This window comes from Hypanus sabinus, chromosome 1, assembly GCF_030144855.1.
Source record: "Hypanus sabinus isolate sHypSab1 chromosome 1, sHypSab1.hap1, whole genome shotgun sequence".
Lineage (NCBI taxonomy): Eukaryota > Metazoa > Chordata > Chondrichthyes > Myliobatiformes > Dasyatidae > Hypanus > Hypanus sabinus.
The window spans coordinates 172,725,396-172,749,011 of NC_082706.1; the positions used below are offsets into that span (position 1 = coordinate 172,725,396).

General features: G+C 39.1%; 1 protein-coding gene across 1 annotated transcript in view; it reads right to left on the reverse strand.

The window, feature by feature from the left end:
• The window catches only part of nsmaf (neutral sphingomyelinase (N-SMase) activation associated factor), a 155,270-nt gene that overhangs the window by 36,529 nt on the left and 95,125 nt on the right, over window positions 1-23,616 (reverse strand). The window contains exons 22-27 of the mRNA XM_059981550.1: window positions 21,499-21,607; window positions 20,671-20,729; window positions 19,332-19,399; window positions 11,566-11,630; window positions 9,033-9,156; window positions 2,341-2,424 (exon numbers count right to left, since the gene is read on the reverse strand). Of these exons, the coding sequence (XP_059837533.1) occupies window positions 2,341-2,424; window positions 9,033-9,156; window positions 11,566-11,630; window positions 19,332-19,399; window positions 20,671-20,729; window positions 21,499-21,607 (509 nt within the window). The remainder of the gene's footprint in view (window positions 1-2,340; window positions 2,425-9,032; window positions 9,157-11,565; window positions 11,631-19,331; window positions 19,400-20,670; window positions 20,730-21,498; window positions 21,608-23,616) is intronic.

Consider the following 23,616-nt stretch of genomic DNA (forward strand, 5'->3'; position numbering starts at 1 on the left):
GATTTTCGCTACGGTGGACAGTGCTGAATAATTCCAGAAAAGTATTCCTACTTTATGTAGGCTGTGTATTTCTTAGATCATCCCTGCTTTTATCATATGTTACTGTTATTATTTTAAGTTTTATGTGTTATTTGGCATGATGGTTATTTATGTATATATGTATACAGCAAAATGTATATGTAGGTTATTTTTTGGATCTGCGAACACTCACAAATTTTTCCCATATAAATAAATGGTAATTGCTTCTTCACTTTATGACATTCCGGTTTACGAATCATTTCATAAGAATGCTCTACCTTCAGGGGAAACCTGTATACCAAAGTGAACTGCTGTTCTGAATGCACACCCAACCAACTCTGCAATGAGCAGCAACTGAAATCTTGCTCCCATCCCTGCACCGACTCTGCTGCTCCTCTCCAGACACCTGTCAGAATAGCATCCCAAAGGGAGACAAGCCGGGTGAGCTCCTGGCTGATTTCAATGACAGGAGAGGAAGGGATACAATACACTGGTAAGGCTAGGAAGGAGTGAGGAAGATCTGGGGCATTCCTGCATACTTTTAGCATTCCTCATCATCATGATTATCCTAATTTATCAGTGATACACATATTGCAAGAACATCCTTCATCTAAGCATCAGCTCAACACTAGGTTATGTTATCATCAAAGAAAAGGGTTCCAAATATTCTCACCTGATAGGCACTCAAACTGCTCGACTGCTTAATGCACATCATTACCTCTACAATGAATCTCTAAGCATCAAAAGATATAACATAAAGAATGCAACCAAGGTAAGATTTCTCAGAAAATCCCACACAGACAACACATCAATTCCCTGCCTACAAAAGGCACAAAGTGTCCATCTATTGTGAAGGCCACCATAATTGGAACCTGTGAAGAGAGTGTTGATACTTCTTCAAACCCGCAGGACTGGTTTGATGACAATGACCCCAGATTATCATCTAGTTAATTAACCTCAAGAGTCAGCCATTTCTTGATTGGATGTTCCATCTTTTCACCAGGCAAAAATAACAGCTTTACAACTAATTGAAAAAAAAGGTACAACAGGAACAAATGGTGGATGGAGAGGACAACTAGCCAACAGCCATGAAATGCGTGGGTTCTTCAATACTGTTGGAGCCATTTGTGACCCAGAGACAGGAATTGCATAAACCTATCTGGAACAGAGTACCAGTTGCCACCTGTTGGCAGAAATACCTCAAAGACTCAACTAACCTCATCCTTAATGTGAGTGCCCTTGACTCCAGCCCATAGCCGTTCCATCCATCCGCTGGACCAACTTCAATTCAAGAAATTCATATCCCAACTCAAAAATAAAAGATCTTACATTCTATATCCACAAGACCAAAATCTAACACCAACCTTCACCATATGCAGCATACCCTGCTCTTCCACAATAAATGTTCACCGCAAGACAGTGGAAAATGTGACCCACTTCCCATATTTCAGGGGCCACTTCTTGGCATAGGAAAACATTAAAAATGAAATTCACCACCGCAGCCTTTAGATTATAGAAGAATAGGGCTTTTGAAGATCAATGCCTTAAACCTGGTTGAAATCTCACTGCCTACCAAGCAACAGCGAACTCCACGCTCACAAATGCTTTTGAAACCTGTACTACCTATATCAGGCAGGTCTAGTGTAAGAGCACAGAGAGAGCTCTGACAATACAATGGAAGCATATTAAGCCTTTGCATAAGCTGTGGTATGAGCAGACCACATCACAAACTAACCACTCTCTGGTTGCCAACACCTGCCCCATTTGTGGAAGAGTCTCTGATTTCCACCAAAAAGCCTTATTACCCACCTCAAAACCAAGAACCAGAGTGGAAATGAGTCATCCTCTATCCCGAGAGACAACCTAAGCAGGAGAGAAGACTTAAAAGGAAGGAAACAGAAAGAGGAAGAAAGTGAATAAAGTCAAAGATACCTCCTGCTCATCTTTACAGTAGCTTGGGAATGGTTCAGGGATACTTAACAATCCCATGGCATTTTCTGAAGCACAATTTCTCTCTTTGTCCTGTACAAGATTCTTTCTTCAATCACCATTACAATTTGCCAGCTGTGATTAAGTTGTGATTAATTATGATTTACGTTTAATCTCTTTAACAACTGAAGTAATTTAAACTTTATTGTGTTTAAAATGCTTATTCAAGGTGGTAAAATGCATAATAAATGCTTTTTTAAGATACAGATTGTACTTTGCTTCAAACTGGATTTATTTTTTTTCCTTTATCTGGAATACGGACACAGTCATTTTACCAATAGTTGGCAAGAAAAGAAAATCTTTGATCAAAATACTTGCAGATTGGTTACTTACACCCGCTTCATGTTCCAACTCAGCTAAGAGTTCACAGCTATTCTTCCTTGAGGTAGAGAGATCAGCAGAGGCACACTTCCAAACCTAAGGGTAAAAAAAAGGTAAAAACCAAAATATGATTATTCATCACTTGAATCTAATTTCTATATTGTTAGATTGTTTAATGAGATGACAAGCATGACTTTCAATACTGGAAAAGAAGATCTTTTTAAGAAAGCAAATAACATACTCATCAATAAATATAAAAATGCATTGTTAGGCTATGACTAATACTGAGTTTAAGTTTTTTTGTGCTTAACTCCAGCGAATACTCCAGACTACGATAGCTTCAGCATTTATTCAGCTCAGAATTTTGATCAGCTGCTGAAGGGCCCATTAGACCTTACACATCTGACAACTCTTCTTTCATTTGGCAGAAAACAGTACAACTTGTCTTTAAAGTCTCCGCCCTCAGTCCCTTTCTAAAAATATGGACTGCCCATGCCAACCCCCAGGCTCCCCTAAAGTAACGGCGATGAAGTCCATGGACAGATCAGCCATGATCTTATTGACAGGCAGGCTCGATGGGCCAGATGGCCTCCTCCAGCTCCTATTTCTTATGTTCTTATTGGGTAACGCACCTTCAGTCACGTCACTGCTAGTCTGGGCTAACACGATATCTTTACCAGTTGACAAGTTAAAATGCTGTGCAACCATCTGATTTTTCCCAATACAGGCAGTCCCCGGGTTACGTATGAGTTCTATTCCTTTTAAGTCAGATTTGTACTTAAGTCAGAACAAGTACATCCGGTATTATTTAGCGTCAGTTAGTCAAACGTTTGTCTTAGTATATATTTTACCTTTCTATATATATAAAACACTTAAGAAACGTATGTATTCCAATAATTAAACCACTGCGTTGCTTAGTAATAATTGTAGTTTTCATCAGGGCAGGGCCTTTCACATACTCCATTATTCTCACTTTATCCTTTATCTTTTAAAATTGTTCCGATCGTTGACCGACTGTAGCCTAATGCTTCTCCAATGACCGTTGGTGTTTCACCTCTTTCCAAACGCTTTATTATTTCCACTTTATTTTCAGTCGCGATTGCTTCCCGTCAATGGAACAGAAACAGTGCGGTTGGCGGGTCCCGAACTCCGCCAGCTCCCGAGGTCCGCTGGGTCCTAAGGACCACTGTACTGAGACAGGCTAAATGGGACAAGTGGGGGCTGTGCTGGGTTTGGGTATTTGATCCTCCATAATATTCTGCGTGGGAATTTAAACTGGAGGAGGCAGTGTTTTTTATACGAAGTCGAATTGCGAGCTTAACAACCCAGTACTGATGGTATGGGACTCACTGGATCAACATCAACCTGGCATGGGAGTGGGCTGTCACTGGATCGAACTCGCAAACCTCTGTTCTCCAGCCCGGCGCTGATCTCACTGCGCCACCAGCTGACCAGAATGGGGGGGGGGGGGGGTCAGGGTGAATCTTACTAAGAAAAATATAAGCCAAATACAAAGTTAAACACTCAACACAGTGTCAATGGCAACGACTTAAAATGGCGGACAGCGTTCTCATTCCTCGGTTCGTAAGTACGAGTTGTCTGTAAGTCGGACGTTCGTAACTCGGGGACTACCTGTACTTTTACAGAACTCAGCACTCCAAGTAACGGTTCATTGGGAATGCGAACATCCTGCTCAACACACAAGAATTATCTCTTCGAATCGCACCAAACTTTAATCATTGCGGTGTCCATAGTAAAGTACCTTAATCACTTTCCCAGAAACTAGTTTAACTGCAGGCTTAAACACACAAACCACTTATTCAATTCATAAATAGCATTCACACAATATTTAGCGTCAGTGAAACCTGGACAGGCACCCACAAATGTAACCTTCTCACCAAGGCTCATATACAAACGTGGCTCGTTAGCTAACATGGCCAACAGCCACGTGACTCAGTGGTGAGGAGGCCACTTTTATAAACAATATACACTTAGGGTCGGTATGATTTGGGGTTCAACTAAAAAAGGAACATCGTGAAGTTCTGATTAAAAGGACCTCGATTTGAGCGAATGCTGTGTAATACTGTCCACAATTATCAGCTGGCAAGAAGAACGAGATCATACACTGCATACAATTATTGAGAAAGTAAAATTTACCTAATTCATCTTTATCAGCTAATAGGAAAAAGAAATGACAATAAAAGGTACATGGATATGATAGGGTCTTTTAAGAGACTTTTGGATAGGTACATGGAGGTTAGAAAAATAGAAGGCTACCGTTAACCCGAGGTGATTTCTAAAGTAAGTACATGTTCAGCACAGCATTGTGGGCTGAAGGGACTGTATTGTGCTGTAAGTTTTCAATGTTTCTATGTCCCATTACAGTAAACCAGACCAATGTGCACTTACATTGGAGCTCATAACAAAGTATTCAGGGATGTATCATGCTGGACCCTGGTCGGTGTGGAAGCACCCACATTCCAAACTTCCTTCGAAGTCCATTTCGAACAATATCTCCCTCTCCAGAGTATTGACCCTTTCCCCTTGCAGGCCATTCATCTGCACAAAGCACTTCTAGCGATGAGGACTTTCCTTCCAGTGGCATTCTGAGGCATCTTCCCTTGTGTCCCACTCACCAAAAGACCCCAAATCCAACTACTGTCCATCACAAATCTCTCTCTGCCCAGCTCCCTCTGGAACTTTCTTTTGATCCCATCAACCTGACCAGCTGACACAACATTCCTAAGTTGAACAACAGGGCTTCTCATCTTTAGCTGAAACCAAGACATTCTACCAGCAGGACACACTGCTTTTATAGAAAACTGCCAATAGGATAATTATATAGGAAATAGGAAATATAGATAGGAAATCTGCTAATAGAAAACCAGCTTTTTCCCCCAAGGCTGAAATGGTTGCCACGAGAGGATACAGGTTTAAGATGCTGGGGAGTAGGTACAGAGATGTCAGGGCTAAGTTTTTTTACTCAGAGTGGTGAGTGTGTGAAATGGGCTGCCGGCAATGGTGGTGGAGGTGGATATAATAGGGTCTTTTAAGAGACTTCTGGTTAGGTACATGGGAGCTTAGAAAAAGAGGGCTATGGGTAAGCCTAGCAATTTCTAAAGTTGGGACATGTTTGGCACAACTTTGCGGGCCGAAGGGCCTGTACTGTGCTGTAGGTTTTCTATGTTTCTATATAAACTATCTCACAGCATAGCAGAAGAAATCTTAACCTGGGCATTACAAGTGCATAAAGAAGAGACTTGTTGCTGCAGATTATAGAAACAGTATGAGGCAAAGCTATGTTGGGACCTAAAGTCAGGACTACAGTTCAATGGATTAGCAATGAATTTAACTCTAGTGATAGTACTGACGTTTACACAAGCTGACCCAAGATTAAACGTGGGCTATAAAAGTTTGAAAAACTGAACCATTCAGGATTGGGTGCCAACCCGAGGAGACCTAAAAGTACAAGAATTAAGGTGGGAAGTGCACAGAAAAAAATTTTCTGCAGTAAGGCAGAATCAGATTGTATTGGAGAGGACATGAGACTGAAATTCAGCTCCAATGGAATAATATGCTAAAATTGAAAAGAATGTGAATTAAACAGAAAAAAAAGATACCTGGAGCAGAGTGTAGAATTAATACATAGACAGGAAGATGTCCTTTTTAGTCTGCCAATAATTACATACAGATAAGAATTACTCATTCAAGTTTAAGATAATCATTCTGGAAATGGAAGGACATTAGAAAGAGTTTGATAATCAAAACATCCATGTGGAAGCTGGTAAAATGGACATTTAAAATAAGATTTTAAAAATGCTCTGTGGAGTAGAGTGAGGGGATGGGCTAAGTAGAAGGATGGTAACCATAAAGAGATGTTATTCTTGAGATAATCATGTTAAGGTCAGAGTAGGATTAAACAAATGGTGATCCATAAGGTGGACATTGAACATTGAAAGAAGTTTATTGGAGTAAGATGGTGTAGTTTGTTTAAAGGATTGCAGACAAGTCAGAATAAGAAAGAATAATTCCTGCAACTCAGAAGCTGTAAATTGTAGTTTGTCTTTCCTCAGTGGCACTTTATTAGGTATGCTAGATGGGGTAGTTTGAGTATCTCAGAAACTGCTGACCTCCTGGGATTTTCACACACAACAGTCTCTAGAGATGACAAAGAATAATGCAAACAAGCATCTAGTGAGCAGCAGATCTGTGGGCCAAAACACCTTCCTAATGAGAGAAGTCACAGCAAAATGGCCAGAGTGGTTCAAGCTAACAGGAAGGTGACAGTAACTCAAATAACCATGTGTGCTGAAGAGCATCACTGAATGCACATGGTGAACATTGAAGTGGATGGGCTAAGCAGTAGAAGAACATGAAAATACTATATATATAAGCCCCTTTTACTTTCCTTGCATGTTAAATATTCTTTGGAATATGTTAAAGGTAAATTATGTTTTGAGGTGCAACAACAATTTAGTTCACAAAGAATGAATCTTTGGTCTTTCTTGTTGGTGGATACTGAACAACGAACCCATGGCATCATTGAACTTTGGTAAAAATGGAAACCCGGGGCATTTCAAGAAACATCAGTTAAGGCAGGCAAGCAGGGAGACCTCTTTAAAATGTTTATCTCATCTCTGATCATCTTAATCACAATGTAGAGATGCATGCCCTTATCTTTAATGAAGTTTTCTCTGATGATATCCATGTGGAAGCTATTTGGAGAGTTTGGAATATTTCAAAGGTCCATGAAAGCAAAATCTTTTAATATTTTTTGAAGGCAAAGTAGATAGGTGTTTATAATCAGGGTGAAGAAAGTTTACAATTAGCCTAAATCTGGATTTGAAATAATAATCAGATCGGTTATGATCTTGTTAAACAAATGAACAGGCTCAAAGTGGATGACTAATTATTTATGTACCAGCCTGCAAGTCCATACCCAAGAAAGAGTATCAGCAAGTTGGGAAACCACGACACTATGAGCACAGTTTTTTTTGTTTTTGGAAAGGCAGAAGTTCTACTACTTTTATAGGTTCGACCTATAACAGGGAAATGCAAGTCCAAACTCATTATGAAAGCCATTAATACATGGTAGCAATCAATATTGTCCACATGTTAGGTGTCATACAGTACTGTATCTTAGACACCTGAGATTTTTTTTAAACATAAATTTTGTTTTAAATGTTTACTTTTTTGCCAGTAGAAAAGAGCCAATTTTAAATTGCCAAACATTCGTTTTCCAAAACATTAAATGTAGAGAAATCTTTGTATTTCATTAAAGAAAGGAACATATTAAGTAAAAGACCACTTCTCAAATAAAAACTTGATTACTTTGTAGGTAGATAGCCCAGTGCATGATTAAACAAAGAAAACAAACAGATGCTACTGATCAATGACATAATGAATTGAATGAACTAAAATGATTAACTGAAACAGAAACTGAAGTAATCAAACTTGGCGAAGTACAACCAAACTAAAAGATGAGGGTGTGGCAGATGTGACAGTTTTACCTTAAAATTATCAGTATTTACACTAATGGCAAGAGTGAGCATAGCAATAAGACTCAAGGTGGTCATCCCACATTAGCAAAGTGTCTCCCAGGCAGAAACTTTGCGGCAGACTGGAGTTTCAAGATGTGCTGTCCAGTCTCTTCTGAAGAAGCACAAAAGAAATGGACAAAGTTGAGGACCAGAAATGCAGTGGCTGGCCATGGAAACTGAGTGCAGCAGATGAGAGATACATCAAACTGACGTCACTTTTAAATCGGAAGTAGTTCAGCACTGCTTTCAGCTCTGAGCTCACAGAAACTTCGGAACCCAAGTACACCTCTCTACAAATGCAAATGGAGCTGGAGATCTGGTCAGAATTAGTGGAATTCTCATTGCTGAGAAGTCCAACCAGATTCTCATCCATCACGCAATACTATTAGGTAGGCATTTGATCCCTGATCGAGGACGTTTGGGTTTACCTGGAGAAAAAGAAGCATGCAAAGCAGCCAAAGTCTGAAGAATTGTGGCAAGTTCTCCAAAATGCTTGAACATCCTACTGGCTGATTTTCTTATAAAACAGCACAACAGCATACCCAAGAGAACTGATGCAGTTTTAACAGCAAAGGGTGGACACACCAAATATTGATTTGATAGTTTTTGCAGAGTTTATTACTCTTTATAGTAATTTTTTGATATTTAGAAACTTCTGCTTCATTATTTTGAAATCATCTTCACTTTACAGAATACTTTTACTTTTGCACAGTACTGTATGTGTTAAGTATATGAAAAAAAAATCTAAAACCATAGATGATGAAATTGATCATCAGTCTTGCTAAGGGTGCAAAACAACTCAACCGATCTATACGAAAACTGGAGCCTTGGATGGTAGTGAAGAATTAACAACTTTTAAGAGCAGCCAGCAGCTCCAAGAAGATTCCAATTTGTAATGTTAGAATGTGAACTGCAATATGAAAGGGTTTAATCACATATCCTTGACATTCAAAGCCAATGCAATTATTATTCTATCAATTTCAAGGAATAGGTGTGGAGGGTGGTGAATCATGAAACATTAGAAACTTAAAAGGGTAAGTCACATTTCGACAATTGCTACAAAAGAAGGGCGACTGAGGACCCTGCAGCAAATTCAAAGCCCAGAAGCCATTACCCTTTGGGAATGTAGCATGAAACACTGCTCTTACTAACAGCAGCACTAACCTTGACTGTGGAATCCCAAGAAGAAGTGTATAAGTTATCACTGAACCAGCAGACTTTGCTAACAGCATCATCATGACCCATCAAAGTATCTTGTCGTCGTCCATAAGCTACTGAATAAAAATATCTAATGAGGGAAACAGAGAAAGTATCAGATTATCAGCACCACTTTTTTGATGGTCTTACTAAATGCAGGTTAATTGCAGAATTTTATGGTACAAGAGGTGGTCAATTTAATTTCACACCACACTTCCCCCAGAATAAAGTTTATGTTGTGATATGTTAGTGTCTCTAAATTAATCCAGGCTTTTCAAAAGTTAAACTACACTGCCTTTTAATAAGTTCTGACAAAATTTGCACCCTTTTCATCAAAACATTTATTCTCATTTCCCTACTAGCTATTTTGCTAATTATTTTAAACTTTTCACTTAGCTACTAACCCACTTGTCTGAAGAAACAGTTTCTCTTTAATTAAAACCCTTCAATAATTTAGAATAATTCTAGTTCCAGATTTTAATATCATATTTCATTCACACAGCATCATATATCTATTGCAAGGATAGCTACAGTGCTAACTACAAACCCTGCAAAAAGATCAAATGCATATAATTCTTCAGTTAGAATAAAACCACATCTTTTACCATCACTCTCCATTGTTTAACTTTAAATCAATTGTTTACATCTGATCAGAAACTTAACATGAACAGGCATGCAAATACTGCGGTAACCATATCAGAACAGAAGTTGATGTGCTGCAGGCCAGTACTGTAAGAGGATATGAGTGCAAGACTACAGTGGAATTTTGTACATTTCATAGAGGTCACCCCAATCTTTTTGACTCTGGAGAAGATCTCTTGCTTACTTGATCACATACGAGATAAACCATCCAAAGAACCTGTCTAATGAATCTTTTCTGCACTCTCTTGATAGCAAGAATAAATACTTCTATAGGTAAGGAGACCAAAACTGTTTACAATGCACCAGATATGATCCCATGAAGTCCCTCTATGATAATAGATAAACAGCTCACATTCCTATTTGCTTGCAGAAACCTACATGTTATTTTTCTGTGACCTGTGTATTAATTTTCTTTAATAACTCTTGAAGGTCCTATTGAAAGTTGAAGTACACTACATCAATGGTTGCCTATTCTAGTTTATAATTGTTGAAACTTCAAACTGTTGAAGGTGATTCTCTTTCATAAATCCACATTGACTTGGCTTAATAATAATTATTTTCCATTTGCTGCGACTATCTCCTTAAAAATAGATTTCCCTACTACTGATGTTAGGCTAACTGGTTTACTGTTCTCCATTTTCACTCCTTTTCTCACCTGGGTTTAAATTTGCTACTTCATAAATGTGAGAACTGTTCTACAATCTCTGAAATTCTGGAACATGACAGCAAGTACATCCAATGTCACTGCTTTCAAAACCCAAGTAAACAGGACATCAGGAGTGGACAATTTATCATTCTTTTAACCCCATTAATTTCTCCAAAATCAATTCTTCTACATACTTTCAATGCTTTAATTGTTTTCACATATTTATAAAGGAATTGTGTTATTTTTTAATATACCCATTAATCTTTTCATTCTTTCTTTGCTCTTAGCAATTTTAAAATTTCCCCTTGCAGAGTTTTATTTTATCGCCAACATTTTACTTACTCATTTTAAAAAATGTATTTTAATCATTATTTCAAAGAGCTCTCGTCTTGAAACCATTTTTTCCTCATAATGGGAAAGTGATTGATATCCTGTATATCTGAACTGTATCTACATGACAACACCCTGACAATGGATACAGGTTTATGAAAGCCAATCTCTGTCTCCAGATAAATTACTCCCGACAATATTTTTTCTTAGACCACTGAAAATGGTTCTCATCACTCGTATTTTCACTATTAATCTTTTTGTCACTTTTAATATCAATATTAAACCTCATATTGTGATCTGTATTGAGCTCTCCAACTGAAACATTTGCTTTAAATATCCTGTGAATGGATCCAGCACTGTTTCAATCCGTATTAATCTAAAAAGGTATATTAATATTTCTACACATTTTAAATCTTCAAACTCTATGCCTTTTACACTGTTTCTTTCTTAGTGTCACTCACAGTAACTGAAATTTTCAACCATATTTTATTTCACTATAATTTACTCCTCAAACCTTTGATGTTAAGAGAAATCACTGAATAAAGGGGTTAGTACAGTGCTGCTGAGCCACAAGATTAGTCATCTTATTAAATGCTGGGGCAGGTACAAGAGACTGAATAGCCCACCATTGTTTCTTTTTCATACATTCCTATGTTCTTCACATATTTGGCAATTTAAACACCCATTAATATGCCACCTCATATTCACCCGAGGTGAATTGATTCAGTCCTGAATAGTATGCCACTGTCCCTCTTCAGGACTGTAACCTTATCTTTGATACACAGTACCAAATTCTACCCCAAGACATTTTCATTCCTTATCAATCCAGAATAAAATACATATTGTTCTGCAACAGCAAGTATTTGGTTAGTCAATACTTACACATTATTATCCCAAGAAGAACATACCACAGTTGTATCTCCCAGCAATAAACAACTTGACAGGGCCTAATAAGAGATAGATGAGTTAGTTTAGCAGGCTAGTCACAGACCAACACAGCTAACATATGTGGACACAACTGTACTGGTGGAAACCTTGCACAGAGAGCATAAATCAAGATTTCATCTGTACCCCTTGGGTTACCATCACTATCTGCTGCACTAGAGAGAAACCCACCAACTTCAGCACAAGATCAGAACAACCTTAAGGAAATTGCTGTCAGTTTTACATATTCATTTAATAAATTTACGTAAAGTAACCATGATAACATGAGCCTTCACAGCCATACATTTCCCTAACTCAGACTGAAATGTCTCATCACAACCTGAAACATTGACTGTTGTCAACGCTAGAAAAACCATTTTCCAGTTCTTTCAGCTGATTTTCCTCCACATCTGTGGCAGATGGCATACAATGTCAGGAAGTGTATGCTTATGCATTTTAGTAGAAGAAATGAAAGGGTTGACTAGTTTCTAAATGGATAGAAAATACAAAAGAATAAAATGAGGCGCAATGCGACTTGGGAGTCCTTGTGCAGATTTCCCAAAAGGTTAATTTGCAGGTTGAGTCTGTGGTGAGGAAGGCAAATACAATGCTAACATTCATTTCAAGAGAACTAGAATATAAAAGGAAGGATAATATGTGTGAGACTTTATATAGCACTGGCCTCACTTCGAGTGTTGTGAGCAGTTTTGGGCCCTTTAGAAAGGATAGATAGGCAGATACTTCATTGATCCCAAGGAAATTAGTGCCACAGAAGCATTATAAGTGCACAGATATACAAATATTAGAAGGGAAAATAGAATATAAATTAGTTACCTTAAAAATAAGATTTACAAGTTCACACTGATAAGATGGAAGTTTAAGAATTATTGTAATTTTATACAGTAATGGCTACACATCCACACTGTTCAGATAAAACATGATGACAGTATTGCACAGGATGTCCGTGATAGCAGGGTGTGGCAAATAGAAGTTGATAACAGGAGGAGGGTCATCCATTCCCCGGCTATAAGTTAACTCATTATTGAGCCTAATGACTGAGAGTAAAAATAATCACATATAGCGATCTTCCGAGCAGAGCAGTTATCTGAAACTGGAGGGGGGGGTTCACAGAAGGTGCACGAAAATGATTCCAAGTTTGAATGGCTTGTCAAATGAAGAGCTTTTGATGGCTCTGGGACTGCATTCACTGGAATTCAGAAGAGTAAAGGGTTACCTCATGAAACCTATTGAATGGTGAAAGGCCTTGATAGAGTGGATGTGAGGAGGATGTTTCCTACGGTGGTGTCTAAGACCAAAGGACACAGACTCAGAATACAGGGGCATCCTTTTAGCCTGGTGCTCCTTTGTGGGGTTCTGTTCGAAGGTAGGTAAGAGGGGGTGTCTGAAGGTTGTTACTGGGCCTTAGCAAGGTAGAGGTCAGTAAACCAGACTACACAACACCCCCCCCCCCCCCTTAACTGTGGGTTTGATGATGGAGTTAGGATTAGTGCAGAGGGAGTGGAGAACAGGTTCAAAACTAGTCACACATCAGGTTAAGAATGTGTTTGTATTCTGTGGAACACTACTTCCTGTTGTGTCACAGTCTGCTTTAAAAAAAACTTGGCTTCATACTAGGATAGCATGTCCTGTTCAACAACAGGACGGTGTCATCTTTATGCCATAACATGACATTTTCATAAATGGCAAGATGACCTACACTTAACTCCTTATGCCTGCTGTATTTCACAATAAAGCACAACTTGATAATGTCAAATGGCCATGTCCTTGAAACAAAGCTTGCAGTATACTGTTCTTATTCATCCCTTGAGAAGGTTGGAGTGAAGCATCATTTTAAAACAATGAAGGTACTGACTGTTAGAGTACTGAGAGATAGTGAGTTTCAGGATTTAAATACAGCAGGAAACAGTTAAATATTTCCATGTCAGGAGAGTAACCTGCAGCATCCTGTAAGCCCACTGTCCTTGCCTTTCCTGTTGGGAGAGGTTGCAAGTTTGATAAGTGCTATTGTTGTACCTTAGGTGACTGCAGTGCATTTTGAACACTGCAGCTAGTATGTACCGGTAATGGAGTTAATGAAGGGTGATGAACGGGAAGCCAAACGAGTGCACTACTTTATCCTGTAATGTGTTGAATGGAGGGTTGTTGGAACTGTACCCATCCAGTCTTGTAGAAAATACTACATTAAGTTCCAGACTTGCATCTTGCAATTAATGTAAAGGCTTTGAGATGACAGGTGGTGAATCACAAACCTTGACATATTCAGCTTATGATCTTCCTGGAAAACCTGGATTTTAATGTAGCTAATCCAAATAGCTAACCTGTTCAATGGTGTTCTCAGAATGTTGATGGATGGTGGCCCAGCAATGGTTATGCAACTGAATATCAAGTTGGATTCTGTCCTGTTGGAGATGGTCATCCGCCAGCACTTTTGTGGCGCAAGTGTTACTAATCACCTGAAATCATGGCTGAATGTCTTGTTGCATGCAGGCACAAACTGCTTCACTTGGAACTGAACACTGCTCAGTCAACCTAAATCCTTACTTTGAAGCTTAAGATGGAAGGAAGATTGATGATGCCATTGCTAGGTTGGACCAGAGGAACTCCTACAGTAAAGTTCTGGAGTTGGGATGATTGATCTCCAACAACCAGCCAGTTTCTTCTGTACAACGTATGACACAACCACTGAAGTGTTTTTCCCTTTGATGCCCACTGGCTTCAGTTTTACCATGCACCCATCAAAGATCAAAGCAAATTTATTATCAAAGTACATATATGCCACCATATACAACCCTGACATCCATTTTCTTAAGGACATACTCAATAAGCCTATAATAGAATAATAACTGTAATAGAACCAGTGAAAGACAACACCGACTTGGGTATTCAACCAGGCTGCAAAACAACAACCTGTGCAAATCCCAAAAAAGAAATAATATAAATAAATAAGCAATAAATATCTAGAACTTGAAATGAAGAATCCTTGAAAGTAAGTCCATAGGTTGTGGGAACATTTCAATGACAGGGCAACTGAAATTGACTAAAGCTATCCCCTTTGGTTCAAGAACCTGATGGTTCAGGGGAAATAACTGTTCCTGAACCAGCTGGGGTGAATCCTTTGGTTCCTGCATCACCTTCTTAATGGCTGCAACGAGAAGAGAGTATGGCCTGGGTGATGGGGGGGGGGGTTCTCTGATGATGGATGCTGCTTTCCTTTGACGATGCTCCGTATAGATGTGCTCAATGGTGGGGAGGGCTTTAATCGTGATGGACTGGGCCATATCCACCACTTTTTGTAGGATTTTCCATTCAAGGGCATTGGTGCTCCCATATCAGGCCATGATAACGCCAGTTAATATACTCTCTGCCACACATCTATAGAAGTTTGACGAAGTTTTAGATGTCACGCCAAATCTTTGTAAACTCCTATGGAAGTAGGGGCTCCATCACGCTTTCTTCGTAATTGCACTTACATGTGGGGCCCAGGACAGGTGCTTCAAAATGATAACACTGAGGAATTTAAAGTTACTGACCCTCTCCACCTCTAATGAGAACTGGCTCATGGATCTCTGGTTTTCTCCTGAAGTTAGTAATCAGCTGTTAGGTCTTACTCACATTGGGTAAGAGGTTGTGTTGTGGAACCGCTCAGCCAGATTTTCTACCTCCTTTCTATATGCTTATTCCTCTCCACCTTTGGTTTGGCAAGCAAACTTGAATATGGCATTCGAGCTGTGCTTAGCAACACAGTCAGAAGTGTAAGGCAAGTAGAGCAGGGGTCTAAGTTAAGCACACAGCCTTGTAATGCACCTGTACTGATGGAGATTGTGAGGGAGGTGCTGTCGTCAATCCAAATTGACTGGAGTCTGTAAGTGAGGAAATTGAGGATCCATTTGCATAAGGTGTTAAAGCTTATTGATTAGTTTTGAACAGATGATGGCACTGAATGCCAAGCTGCAGTTAGTAAAGAACATCCTTATATATGAATCTTTGCTGTCCAGATGTTCCAGGGCTGAGTGAAGAGCCAATGAGATGGCACCTGCTGTGGACCTGTTGCTCCAGTTAGAAAAATGGAGCAGATCCAAGTCGCTTCTTGTTGCCACACACGATCAATTACCAATCTTTCTCACCTCACTTCCTGGGTGCAGCCATGCTTTAGACCAACTTTGTAATGGGTTCTGTAATGGAAAGGAGTCCAGTGGTTCAGGCAAAATCCAAATGGAATTTCTGTATGTAGATCATTATGTCAGCTTCCATCAATTTGTTGACACTAGATGGTAATTAGGCCAGCTAGCACTTGTTCCATTTTTGTGAGTAGGAGCAACTGCCTACATTGTTGGTTGGATACCAGAATTGACTCTGCACTGGGCCAGGTTAGCAAGAGGTACAACTAATTCTATGGTACAGATTTTTTAAATGGGTCCTCTGCACTGAAGGTGGGATAATTATTTGGTCCCATGACTTCTGCTGTATCCAATGTTTGCAGCTGCTTTTTGATATCAAATTGACTGGAAATTGGTTTCTGTGGTGATGAGCATCTTAGAAAGGAACTGAGAATGCACCACCTATTCAACATTTCCGGGTGAACAAGAATACAACACTCTTCAAACACACATGTGCTGGGCCCTGCTATTGCTGAAGATAGAATACTCTTGGAGTATCCCCTCGTTAGTTGCTTTATTTTCTACTACCATTCACAGTAAGATGTGGCAGGATCTCAGGAGAGGTTCTGCAATGCCATGGAAAAATGAACTGTTTTGTTCAAAAATGGCAAATGTAATATTTGGTGTTATGACATGCAAAGCTAAGCAGCAGTGTAAGAACAGTAGTAGATGTAAGGCAATGGAATCTTTACAATGACAAATGTATCACTTGTTTGCTAACCAGGATCTTCAAAGAGAATGTTTTTGAAAAAAAACACGTCAATTGTTGACAATAGATGTAATTTATGAATGTATGGAAAACACTCTTCAATCTCTCAGTGTGGCCGAAGTGATAATGCTCAGCACCTTCAAATGAAAACAAATAGAAGGATGCAGAACCAACTGTATGATTTCAAGTGTTTCATATATTTTCTAAAACAAAATACAAAAGATGATCATGTTCATGCAAGTTAGGGACTACATGCTTACTATTCTGTGTGATACTGACAGATTTAGAAACACAGAAAACCTACAGCACAATACAGGCCCTTCGGCCTACAAAGCTGTGCTGAACATGTCCTTACCTTAGAAATTACCTAGGGTTACCCACAGCCTTCTATTTTTCTAAGCTCTATGTACCTATCCAGGAGTCTTTTAAAAGACCCTATCGCATCTGCCTCCACCACCATCACCGGCAGCCCATTCCACTCACTCATTACTGAGGACAAAACTTATCTCTGACATCTCTTCTGTACCTACTCCCCAGCACCTTAAACCTGTGACCTCTCGTGGCAACCATTTCAGCCCTGGGAAAAAGCCTCTGACTATCCACACAATCAATGCCTCTCATCATTTTGTACACCTCTATCAGGTCACCTCTCATCCTCCGTCGCTCCAAGGAGAAAAGGCCGAGTTCACTCAACCTGTTTTCATAAGGCATGCTCCCCAATCCAGGCAACATCCCTGTAAATCTCCTCTGCACTCTTTCTATGGTTTCTACATCCTTCCTGTAGTGAGGTGACCAGAACTGAGCACAGTAAGTAAAGAGTTAGTGAAGAACCACAGACAGACTTAAAATGTTCTTTTATCTCACTTAGCTCAGGTGCATCAAACAAAAAAACAAGCTGTTAGCAGCTCCGCTGCATCCCCCTTCCCCCAACAAGAGGGGTAAAAGTAAAATTCACTGGCAATATATGTGACTTGCACTGTGAATTACTCCAACTAATTGAGGGAAAAGATAACAAATCAATAGCATATTGAACTTAATGCAGACAAATATAAGTTTTGGTGCTCTAAATTTGAGCTTAAAAATTTGTGGTTGAAAAGTTTAACTTAAGGAAAAAGACATTTGGTATTGGTTGTAGTGGTCACATTGTGAATGTCTACAAACTATTCCACTTAGCTTGGAGTGCTTTATTGTGAACCACTTTCACATTTACACTATGCATAAGCACTGAAAGAGTTCTGCTGATTTGTATTCTAAGATGCCAGTGCACACATTTCCCATCTCCTGGATCAGCACTAAACAGATTTGGAGGGACTGAAGACAGATTCCGCATTACAAGTGCCCTAGACTGTTGAAAACCATCTTTGTCAATCACTACACTAAACTGGCTTCCTTTTGCAAGTAAACAAATATCTACTTTTCAGAAGAAATGACTGCTGATAAAAATGAATTGTCAGTGAATTAGCAGAGAAAAAGATGATCACATCAGACACAATGAGACTGTTCCAGTGTTTGGTTGAGACTATAAAACCACAAGATTCAGCAGCAGAATTAGGCCATTCAGACCATCAAATCTGCTCTGCCTTCTGACCATGGCTGATTTATTTTACAACCCCATTCTCCTGCCTTGTCCTTGAATCCTTTGTAGTTAAGGAAATTAGTGAAGGGGATTCCAATAATGTAGTACAGGTTACTAGTGAGGACACATCTAGAATACTGTGTATGGTTTTGATCCTCTTACTTGAGGGGGTATTGTAACATTGGAGACAAACAACATTCATTAGTTTGTCAGGTAAGAAAGATGTATGAGTAGCTAAAGATGATGGATCTGTATTCTACATATCTGAGACACATAAAGAGTGATTTTACTGAATCAAAAGTCGCCCTGAAAATTAAGTATTAAAAGCAAGTAAGTCTTGAACAAGGGAACATAATTTCAAGATAAGGGACTGAACATTTAAAAGCAGAGGTGCACAGGAATCCCTTTTCACAGTAGGTGGTGAATCTATGTAGTTTTGAAGTCCAGATGTGGAAGCTAAATAATTTGGAATATTTAAGAAGGAACATGATAATTCTTTGAAAGATCAGGAAATTTAGAGTTACAGAGAGCTGGCACAGAAGAGGAGTTAAGGTTTATGGCATGTTATCCATGATAATATTTAATAGTGCAGCATTCTTGAGGGGGCAGATTGCCAATTATTTCCATGTATTTTCAACAACACTAAGCTGATTAGCTCTACAGAAATCGGGTTGTATCGTGCAAATCACAGCTTGAGTGGGCCTTGTTGAAGGAACTTAGTGGAGTGGAATGACATACAAAGCAGCTTTGAAACTTGTCATATAAATATTGGGTGCTAGATTTAATAGATGAGAACTGTTTAATTAATGAAAAGGGCAAATGATTCCTTGTAGCTTCATCAGCTTATTAAAGAAGCCTGATTGGAACACACAGAAATTGCCAGTTTATAAAAGGTGGCACACCGTTTTTCAGAATATGGTTAGAAATCTGGTGAAGTTCTTGGATCTGGCAAAAACAATGGAGTTCATAGTACAACTAGCTGGTTGCACAATCCCAGATGAACAAGTCTTTTTATGGGCAAGTTTTGACTTTGATTGCATTGATTTCTGATAAACTGATGAAAGGCAAACAGACATTAAAAAAATGGAAAAATAAAATTTGCAGCTTGACACACAAAATGTTGGACGAACTCTGCAAGTCAGGCAGCATCTATGAAGAGGAATAAATTGATGAAAGGGTTTTTCTTGTTTGACCTCAGAAGCACTACAAGTTCAAGATTCTTTGAGTAATATTGATACTGTATTACAGAAGTGGATCTCACCATATTTGAAAAGGACATACTTCGCTGTAACAATTTGGTTTCTTTGGAAAACATCTTTAGTGTTGAATCTGTATTGTAAATTAAAGGCAAAAATTAAATGGAATTAGAAACTCTTTAGACATTGTAAAATGCACATACATTGTGAAAGCAAAATATTATGCATCAATTCATAAACATTTAATTCAGCATTTAAAAAACATCTTTCATTTTTTCCAGAAGTAACATTAGTTGCTCAACTGTAAATCATTGCAGATACAGAATCAAATCATACAGTACAGAAATAGATTCTTTCAGCCAACTGTTGGTAACAGCTGTGATGCCCATTTATGCTAATGCCATTTGCCTCCATTGGGTCCATATACTCCACTACTTTCCTCTCTAAGTACATGTCTACATGCTCTTTATACAGTATATTGCAATTATATCTGATCAACAACCTTCAAAATTCTAGATATTCATCACCTTCTGAGTGGGAAGAGCTTACTGCTCAGATCTCCTAAAACTTTACTTTCAACTTAAGCCAGCACCATCTAGTTCTAAACTCCTTTGTTCTGGGAAAAAAAAATCTGATTAATCCATTCCAACCACACCCTTCATAGTTATTATAAATCTCTGTAAGCTATCCCCACAGCCACCTACATTTCAGTAAGAATAAGTCCAGCCTATCTAATCCCTCCTTATAACTAGAGCTCTCCATTCCAAACAAAATCTCGGCAAATCACTTCTGCACGTTCTCTGTAGCACATCCTTCATGTAGCATGGCTACCGTAAATGCTCTGAATGTAGTCTAACCATTGTTTTTTTATAGTTGCTACCAAACATAATTTTCCAAAAGTATGTGCTTTGGGATGTATCTTGTACAATCCAGCCTATTGCTCTACTCATATCCTTCACCCCCAGTGCTAGTCTCACATATCTTCATTACCTTCTGTAGGTCAGACTGCCCAAGGCCTGGATGCCAATGTTGTTGTTCAATATAAGCAACAAGTTGTAACTAAGTTTCTGGCAGCACCCAAGATGGAGTTAACAATTTTTTATTTCTCTGATGGCAAACTTAAAACAGAAAAGATAAGCATAAATAAACTACTCAGCCTGTTTTGAAATTAAGATTGGCTGCTTATATTCATTGCAGCTGGCCAAAAACTGAGGGGTTGACTGTGTTTTGTCACTGGGCTCAATATGCTGGCATCAAGTGCCCAGATCATTTGATTTCTGCATTCCAGCTGGAAGTTCATGTATTTCTGACTATTTGTTTCAAATCTTGCTTGAACTCTCGTACCAAGCTGAAAACAGAACAACTTGTCGCAACAGATCACATTTCACGAGTTAAGTAAACTACCTTGTGAAGTTGTGAAGACTGAGGTTCCATTGCCAGCAACAGCGATTCCAGTTACTGCCCTGATTGTAAACAGAAGTCCAAGATAAAGTCCAAACGCATTCAGAAGGCACAATAACAACATGAAGGAATATTGTAACTTTCTGAGATAAAAATAGGTCTTAGTGAATTGTAGATCCAAGAAAACATTAATACTGGAATTTAAGGAAATAAAAAAATCTGCTAGAGAAACACTGAGCGTTGACCAACATCTCTGGGGAGAGAGGAACTGCCAACATATTGGGACAAAACTTTGCATTAGGAATCAGTAGCCCTATTTCAACAACATCTATTTATCTAATTCATAATAGAAATCAACAGCAATAGAATTAATTTAATGTGGTAAAATAACTTAATTTTGAAATAGGCCAACTATTTACTATCATGCATGCTTTAATAAGCAACAAAAGTTACAATCATCCATACCAATTGATTACATTCCTTAAAAAGGAAGGAAATAAAATTCTGGAAAGCAAAATCGATACGTAAAGGGAAGAGCACCTGAGCCTTAAAGGAAAAAAAACAGATTTCTAGATTCTAACATTAAAGGTTGGAAAGCACTTTTAAATCACTAATTAGTTTTCAGTTTTTCTTCCCTGGGGATAACTACATATGTATGATATGATTAAAATTTATAAATAAATATGTAGAAAAGGCTAACTGGCCTTTTCTCTTCCTATACACATAAATAATCACCTCTCTAGAAATAACCCATTTATTTACAACACTACACTATCAATAAAGCAAAATTGTACTGATAATTACCACAAGGAATGAATTCGTACAACTTACTCTTTGTGAATCTTTTGCTGGTACACGATGTACAGTTCACTCATATTACTCCATGCAAGCTTTTGACTTTCCTCTGTTAGATCTTCAAATGAATCTTCACAGGGAGAACCTGCATACAAAAGATTGAATACTGTAGTACAGAATTCAAAGAGAAAACACGGCATTCTTCTTTTATTAGAACACTGTACAAACTAAACTTAAAAATAGCTTGAGGAAGAATAGTGTTTCATATCCCCCTTATTGATCCTACCCTAAATTTCATTTCAATATAATGAATATATCCTATTTCAAAAGTCCTTTAACCTGTTTTATTCTGATCCCCATTCCAACATTTTGGCCCTTGGCCTCTACTGCCATGATGAGGTCACTCTCAAGGTCGCAGGAACACTTCATATTCCGTTTGGGTAGTCTCATATCTGATAGCATGAAAATAGATTTCTCCAGCTTCCAATAGTTTATACTCCCCCCCCCCCCCCCCCCGCCTCTCCTTTTTCATTGCCCTTCTGGTACTCTTCTTATCCCTTCTCTTCTCTTCACCTGCCGATCAGCCCCTTCTCCTTCCTTTTCTCCCATGCTTCTCACTTTATACTCTCTCTCCTACCCACTTACCTTCCCCTTTGTGTTGGCGCGTGGCCAAGTGGTTAAGGCGTTCATCTAGTGATCTGAAGGTCTCTAGTTCGAGCCTCGGCTGAGGCTGCGTGTGTCCTCGAGCAAGGCACTTAACTACACATTGCTCTGCAACGACACCAGTGTCAAGCTGTACGAGTCCTAATGCCCTTCCCTTGGACAACATCGGTGGCATGGAAAGGGGAGACTTGCAGCTTGGGCAACTGCTGGTCTTCCATAAAAAAAAACCCTGCCCAGGCTTGCGCCCTGGAAACTTTCCAAGGCCCAAATCCATGGTCTATCGACAGTAACGGAAGCTTACACTACACCATCTTCCCCTTCACCTGGATTCACCTATCACCTGCCCGCTAGTACTCCATCCTCTCCCCAACCTCCTTGTTCTGGCTTCTTCCTTCTTCTATTCCACTCCTTACGAAGGGTCTCGGCCCAAAATATCGATTCTTTATTCTTTTCCATAGATGCTGCCTCAGCTGTTGAGCACCTCCAGCATTGTGTGTGTGTTACTTTGGACTAAAACTCCTTGATTCAATTATTGACTGCACTCAACATTAATTATTACTAAAGTAAATAGAGTTAGTTTTCTTAAGGAGTTATAGCCAGGTGTGGTAGAGGGGATAAAACTCCCATTACCTATTAAATGCTCCAAATGGTGTGCATCTCAAACAGTTTCTGACAACCAAGCCCAGCTCCTGGCCTTCATGTGCTACTAAGCCCAACGGAACTGTTTCTATTGACAGGATAAGGGCTAAAGCTGGGTTACTGGCACCATAAAACCAGTCGCTTCAGGCAGATGGGGCTCGTCAGCAGCTCATCTAAAAGGAAAACTGATCTCAATCCTCCGCTGCCTTGTAGCTATACCCACTCATAGGGAAGGCTTCAGGTGTAAACCCCGAAGAAAAACCCAGAGCTGGAGTCCCCAAGGCAATCCTGCTTTGAGTTCAACTGACAACTCATGTGCTGGTGCCAAACTTTATCGATCTCTGGCATTCCTTTGGATTCATCAGCTGTATGGAGAAGGGGACCCTGCTACATAGACAACAGCTTGCTGTCCATATAGTACTTCCCTGGCTTGTGTATCACGCTGACATCTGGGACACATCTACCCCAACCAAAGGAGGGCCTCAAAGCAGAGTTAAAGGTATAAACATGCTCAGAGTTACAATTTGGCACAGCACAATCAAGTCAGATGGGTAACCTGCACTGAACTGAAGACCTCACAGCAAAAAAGGCTGCAAACTAATTTTTTGTTAGGTTCTATTATGGCAATCCAAAATTTGTCCTGCTGCACTGTTCTCTGCCAACAGACAAATGCAATTTTCAGAATCAGAATCAGATTTGTGTTGTGAGACTTGTTATCTTAGCAGCAGCAGCTGAATTCAATACATAATATAGGAGGGGAAAAAATAAATAAATCAATCTCTCAATTACTGTCCTGACAGCAGAACTCTCAATGGATACGATTAAATATTCTTGTTTCAGCATGATATAGCA